At 43.7% G+C, this 7171-nt stretch overlaps 1 protein-coding gene across 1 annotated transcript in view; it reads left to right on the top strand.

The window, feature by feature from the left end:
- The first annotated feature begins 567 nt into the window (after positions 1-567).
- The window catches only part of LOC134348681 (extended synaptotagmin-3-like), a 118138-nt gene continuing 111534 nt past the window's right edge, over positions 568-7171 (top strand). The window contains exon 1 of the mRNA XM_063052457.1: positions 568-1505. Coding sequence (XP_062908527.1) covers positions 1149-1505 — 357 coding nt within the window. The 5' untranslated portion in view covers positions 568-1148. The remainder of the gene's footprint in view (positions 1506-7171) is intronic.

The following is a 7171-nucleotide window of genomic DNA, read 5'->3' as shown; positions in this document are numbered from 1 at the left end:
TTGATTTTTGTCTAATTGTTCCACCTAGTTGATTTAGAGCATAAAACAGTGTGGCAGAGCGACAGGCCCATACGGGAACTGTTGTTGCCCCTCACCCGTCAAGCTCTTGAACAAAGGGGGATAACTTCACTCAATTTCACTTGCCCGACACTGAAAAGTCCCCACAACCAGTGGACTCACTTTCAAGCACTCTTCTCTTGTTCTCAATATTTATTGCTCATTTATTTATAATTATTTATCTTTATATATATATGTTCCGAACCACATTAACGTGTGTATTTAAGAAACTCATTAACGGTCCCGTCACCCCGCTGCCAGTGCAGTCGAGAGACACACAACTCTGTGAAAAAAACTTACCCCGTACACAGTACCTCACTGAACGTCCTTCTCTAAAATGCAGGCTGTCTAGGACACCACTCACAACCTTCAACCACGGCAAACACACGTGACCTGAACATTTTAGTCCTCCATTAAGTGGCGCTTGAAGACCAAGATGTTGACAACCAACAGCGTGCTTTCATTTTCAATAAGCAGAAACTAAAATGGTTAATCTCTCCAGACAGATTATTTGAATGGGGGTTTATGCAGACGGCCACAACTCAGTCAAACATCCTATTTTTTCTTCTGAACTGAATTTCTACACCTTTGCCAGCTGACAAATTTCGGGCTCGCTTACAGGAATTAACCTGTTGTGGATTTGCTGAATTGGAGGAACTTGACTGCCGGTCTAAACCGGTACTGGTACGGAAAACACAGTAGTATCTTGACTTAAAATGAGGTGCGTTTGCTTTGAGCTGCCACCGAGTGGGAACAGATACGAAATCGGGTTTTCCGCAAAGGCTGTACGCTTTGGAGAAGTTACCGAGCCAGTTATCAAGAGCCGCCCCTTGTCATTGTACAGCTGTAGGCGGAGGTTCGCTCCCTGCTCGGTGATGAAAGGGTGGAGGGAGAGGGAGTGTTCTAATCGCAATTCCAGTCGGAATGTTCTCGGAGCAGGAAGGACCGGTTGGGAAGAGGTGAGGGACTCCAAACCACTGAGGATTGGCTGGAAATGCTGAACTGCCTGCTGGTTTGATCCCAGGCGGTGGAAGGTGCGCCCGGTGGAGACCTGCTGCGGAGACAGTGTTTGCTCAGAGCCGGCCAGCGACATGAGAGGTTCGGCGGCTCAATTACGCACGGCCCGAGCGAAGGGGAGTATCTGGTCACCGGAGCGGAGAACTTCGGCGTCTTCGGAGCTGGAGGACGAGAGCGCGGACAATGGTCCGGCCCCGGGACTGATGGACCTACTGTCCAACTTTGCCAAGGCATTTATCTACCTGTTCCCTATCTACCTGTCGGGCTACTTTGGACTGAGTCTCACCTGGTTCGTGTTCGGGGTCCTGCTGTGGATCTGGTGGAAGAGAAACAGAAGCTGGAAACGTGCACGTCTGCAGGCAGCATTTCAAATGCTGGACGATGAAAAAGTCGCGATTTCCAATGAAATTAAACAAGATCTTCCTCCGTGGGTACGTACCGTGTAATAGTGCAGTACATAACTAAAATTAAATCTATTTAAAATAGGTTGAGACGCGTTTAGTGAACCTGCACTGTTTTAGGAAACTGAATTGCATATCTTTAATAAAAGGTGAACCACTTAATCGACTTGAAGAGAAATTAGACGCCTCCGTTGAGTTTTATGAACGTTGTATTTTGCATGGTTGTTGTTGGAGCATCAGGTGACAACACAAGTTTCTTCCCTGTATCCGGGAGTTCTCCAACAAGTAATTTGAAACTTGAACGGGTTGCGTTTCGTTGATTACGAAATAGACTCTCCCTCTGTGTGTACATCATGATTTAGTAGGTACGAGAATAGAGAACATTGTAAACACTGCGGGTTAAGGTGCACCTGCTCGGAGAGGAGCGGAGTCCACCTTTCAGTGGAAATGCGAGGAGAAGAGCGTGTTTGGAGTTGAGATGAGAAGATGAACGTGACAGGGAATAGATGAAAGTTGTCACACTTAAAAGAGAAAGCAGTCGTTAACGACAGTTAAAACAGGCGTGTCACAACTGTGCGGTGGGGGAGGGGAGAAACAATCAGACACTCTTACATGCAACATTTTAAGTCTTAGAGGCCAAAAAGAACCCACATTGGGCCTGATGTGCTTCTGTCGGACATCACGAGCAATGGAGGAGGGAGAGATCAGAATTGGCGAGGGGCAGAGATTTAGTGACGGGTGACTGGGGTTAGTTACCCTTTCAGTTCTGCAATCGGTCACCAAAATCTGCACTTGTTTTTATCACTGTACAGAAAACTATGTTTTGAGCATCAGCTACTTCCTTTAAATCAGCGGCTCTTCACCTTTTTAAGCCATGGTCCGATGAAGCCTATGAACTCCTTCTCAGAATAATGTGTTTAAATATATAAAGTACACAGGATTTCAAAATAAAGCAATGACATTGGAAGTACGCGTATCAAGATGTTTTAAAAATGTGATATAGTACTATGTGCTTTATTAACACATTAAAACAAGACCATATATTTAAAGACGCAAACAACAGGAATTCTGCAGATGCTGGCAAGTTAAATTATTTTTTAAAGACATATCAGTGTGAAGACCGTTATTGCTTTTGAATAAGAACATTAAACTGAGTTCTTCTTCTTCTTCCTCTTCCTCCTCTTCTTCCAGTTCAGACGCATCTAGGCGTATTTCTGCCCTCCGCAGGGTATATAACTAATCATAGAATTTCAAGAAACTCAAATTCTCCAATATAAACCATTCGCACGTATAAACTGAATAATAAATTCTATAATCAGATGGTGGTTCTCTTGGTGGCCAGGCAAGGATTTAATAGAAAAACGAAATACTTTTAAGTCAGACAACCTCTTGAACAACATGCTTCTTTCAATTTTATATTGATTACTACTCAACAAAACATGCTGGACTGTCTCTGGACTACCACAGTCACATAGTCCAGTAGGATGATTTCCTATTACCTTTAAATAATAGTTTAGCCCACAATGCCCCAATCTAAGTCTTGTTAATTTCACTATATCTCTATGATTTAAAAAGTAACAGCCTGAGACCTCTTTAACTAGTGGGTAACTAGAAAAATAATGCCTGCCCTTTAATTCATTTTCCAATCCTCCTGTCACTTCTTTCTATGCCCATTTTTTAAATCCTACTTCTCAATTCTGCTCTGCCTAGGGGAACTCTAATTTCTACTTGCCTGCTCTGTAAGGAAGACTTTGCAATGCCATCCACAATTTCATTTCCCTCCACCCCAGCATGCCCAGGTATCCATGTAAATCCGACTTCACAACCCATTTTCCCTACTCTAAATAAAACTAAGAGAATCTCAATAACTATGTCAGGACAAGCTTTTGATTTATTCCCTTTTATAGCCTCTAAGGCAGCAGCAGAATCCAAACATGATAACCCTGCATGGTTGAGAGTCTTCTGTCTACCGTACGGCCCAGAGGATTGCTAATAATTATGTTACAAAGATAGAAACACCAGATGAAACCTGGTTAATTGAGTATTGTATCACGTTGATCAAGATGGATGGAGTTCACCCCAGGTGGCTGATGCAAAAAAGCTGGTCCTAATCTTCCAAGCATCTGTAGATGGAAGGGTGTTGTCTAAAGAGAAGAGAAGATGGTGGTGCAATGCAGCGCACAGCGGCCACTCTGGAATGAATATCTGTTATCTGTCAAGTAGGATCCGTGCACAATCCTGATTTGATAGAGACGGACGTGAGAAGCACGGAGGAACATCTGAAATGCCTGTTTTGCTGCCGCTGCTACTGTGCGATCCAGAATCTCCGGAGGGGAAGACCCCGAATCCTCAGCTTTGCCTGTTGCTCGGCGGCCGGGGCCAGGGTTGAAGCACTCGGCAGAGATGGTGCTTGGTGCTCGGTGTCAGAGGGCTGGTTGGAGGCTCGAGGTTTTCGGACGGACTCAGAGTCGGCTGTGGTCGGGTGCTTCCAGGGTGCTGCATCGGCAAGTTTACGGCACTGGAGGTTCATGGCAGGGAGAGTTTTTCTTCCTTCTACTGTCTACGTGAGATGATGGGACTATCGGGACGTTGAGACTTTTTTACCGTGCCCATGGTCTACTCTTCATCAAATTACGATATTGCTTTGCACTGTTGTAACTATATGTTATAATTATGTGGTTTTTGTCAGTTTTAGTCTTGGTCTGTCTTGTATTTCTGTGATATCATACTGGAGGAACATTGTAACATTTCTTAATACATGCATTGCTAAAATGACAATAAACGAGGACTGAGTGTCCTCATAATCTAATCTAATCTAAAGACTGGAAACAGCAGAAGTTGCATACTTGTTCAAGAAAAGTTGCACAAATTAATCCGAGTAACTGTTACTTTTTGTGTGGCAGGGTGGAGGTATGTCTCTACCAAAGGGACTCCTTCCCTCTGCTAGCCTGCAGGCCACCCGTAGGAAGGGTGTAGCCCCCCCCCCCCGGATCAGGGTCATGTGAAGCCATGGGAGCAAGTGGTGAATGGTCGTACGAGCAGCTTGTGCACATCACAAATCCTGGTTATGCAACCACTGACGCTCGGCAGACAATCTCTGAAGAGGATTGATAATGGCTGGGGTCAACCATCTTGTAAAGACACCGCCCAGAAGAAGGGAATGGCAAGCTACTTCTGTGGAAAGATTTGCCAAGAACAATCATGGTCATGGAAAGACCATGATCACCCATGTTATGTGGCATGGCACTTAATGAAGACAATTATTCCTTTCCCCACCTTGTGGCTCATTGGCTGGCAACGTGGCTAGCTCATTGCTCAACCCAGCACGGATGGTAAGTGTACAAGGAGCCAAATGAACTCAAACTCAGGAGCACTCCCCTCGAAATCTGGTGCAGGAGCCACCGCGCCACTGGCCAGCAACACCATGAGGATGGTGAACTATTACTTTGATACAGGCAGTGGTGAATTTCAGGACTGAATTTCCAGGATGTGTATTTGATTTGAGAAAAAGACAATTGATGTCTGTCTAATCAATGGGGTTTTTAAGCAAATTAATGTGGTGAGGTGCTATGTCATTGTTAAAACTGAATGCTGTTGAACAGAAGATACTATAGCAACATAGATTGTATACCAGAACTTCGTCTGTAATCACAAAATCATCTATGAATATAAAAGTGTCGATAATAGATCATTTGGAAAATGTTTTTTTTTGTACTCAGAAGTGCAAAGTCGATGTCTCAAGGGATTGACACCAGGACCACTGCTTTTCATAATATTAATGATTTGACTTTGGTATTCAAGGCAAACCTGCAGCCGAGTCTGAAAAGATGGTGTTGTTCTGAACTGTGAGGATTGTAACAGATTTCATGGAGATCTACACAGACCCCATAGACAGGGAATGGGTGGATAGGTGGCTGATGGAACTTAATGCTGAGCAATGCCAAATGTTACACTTTGATAGGAAAAATGAAGAGGCAATCTAAAGTTTTGCATTTCTAAAAGCTGTACAAGAGATCTAGGACCGTATGTATGTGACTTGTTGAAAGTGGTACGCTAAAAAAGGTGGTGGACAGAGATGGGCACAACACGCCAGTGGTGGCCAAGCCAGCTATTATATAAAATATTTCCTTGCTCTTGTACTCTCTATCTATGGATCTCCCAGGTTACAACAGGGATCCATTCCTGAGAATCGGTTGTTATTTGTATCTCTGCTCCAGCTATTCGTGTCAGAGGACTGGCTTTCGTTCTAAATGCTATTTGTTTACATTTGTTTGAATGATTCATTTTTTCTCCCTCTCTGCACATTGGATGTTTGTTGGTCTTTTTTTTTAATGGGTTCTTTTGGGTTTCCTGCTTTGTGGCTGCCTGTAAGGAGATGAATCTCAAGGTTGTATAGTATATACATGTACTTTGAAGTACTCGGACTGGCAGGATATTTAAATAAAAGCATAGGACAGCCAAGGGATAAGCAAGTACTTTTACTCAATCATTTTGATACTGCCATAAACCAATATCCCCTTTGGCAGAAGATGCCTATAGCCTCACAATAGCTGGTAAATTAATCCTGCCAGCTTTCCAGATGTTCTTTTGTGCGTATGGACTTTATACCAGTCAGGAGTTTGTAGCCTGGGCTTATTGAATGCCATGATTCGTATTTCTATAAAATTCAGCATCTCATGTGTTTTTCTAACCACTTTGTGAAGAGCTTCAAGAGGATGAAGAAAAATATTACCAAATTGATTATAGAGATTACTAACCCAGTTTCTCCATCCAGTTTAGTTATATGGGGCTGTTTTCCTTCAAACAGTGGAGATTGCAAGATCTGATGCAGATATTCAAAATGTGAGTGGTGTAACTAGAGTAGAGATTGAAAAATTGTTCCTTCTGGTGGGAATGAGCAGAAGTCGGGGAGTGGAACAAGCTGGATTGCATTGACATGGATCAATAAGATCTTCCAGGACCAAATCATTTATTCCTCTGTGTCAGGATCTCTGAGAATCTAACCTGGTCCCAACATATAAAGGAGGCAAGACAGCGGCTATACTTTATTAGGAGTTTGAAGAGATTTGGCATGTCAACAAATACACTCAAAAACTTCTATAGTTGTACCGTGGAGAGCATTCTGACCGGCTGCATCACTGTCTGGTATGGAGGGGCTACTGCACAGGACCAAAAGAAGCCACAGAAGGTTGTAAATCTAGTCAGCTCCATCTTGGGCACTAGCCTACAAAGTACCCAGGACATGTTTAGAAAGCGGTGTCTCAGAAAGGCAGCGTCCACTATTAAAGACCTCCAGCACCCGGGGCATGCCCTTTACTCACTGTCACCATCACATAGGAGATACAGAAGCCTGAAGGCACACACTCAGCGATTCAGGAACAGCTTCTTCCCCCCTGCCATCTGATTCCTAAATGGACATTGAAGCTTTGGACACTACCTCGCTTTTTTTAAACATACAGTATTTCTGTTTTTGCACATTTTTAAAAATCTGTTCAATATATGTAATTGATTTACTTGTTTATTAAGTTTTATTTTATTCCCTCTCCCTCTCCCCCTCCCTCTCCCCCTCCCTCTCCCTCTCCCCCTCCCCCTCCCCCTCCCCCTCCCCCTCCCCCTCCCTCTCCCCCTCCCTCTCCCAGATTATGTATTGCATTGAACTGCTGCTGTTAAGTTACCAAATTTTGAAGGTACAGGAT

The sequence above is a fragment of the Mobula hypostoma genome, chromosome 6, assembly GCF_963921235.1.
Source record: "Mobula hypostoma chromosome 6, sMobHyp1.1, whole genome shotgun sequence".
Taxonomy (NCBI): Eukaryota; Metazoa; Chordata; class Chondrichthyes; order Myliobatiformes; family Myliobatidae; genus Mobula; species Mobula hypostoma.
The sequence above is the reverse complement of the archived record's forward strand: the minus strand, read 5'-3'. Positions and strand labels throughout refer to the sequence as shown.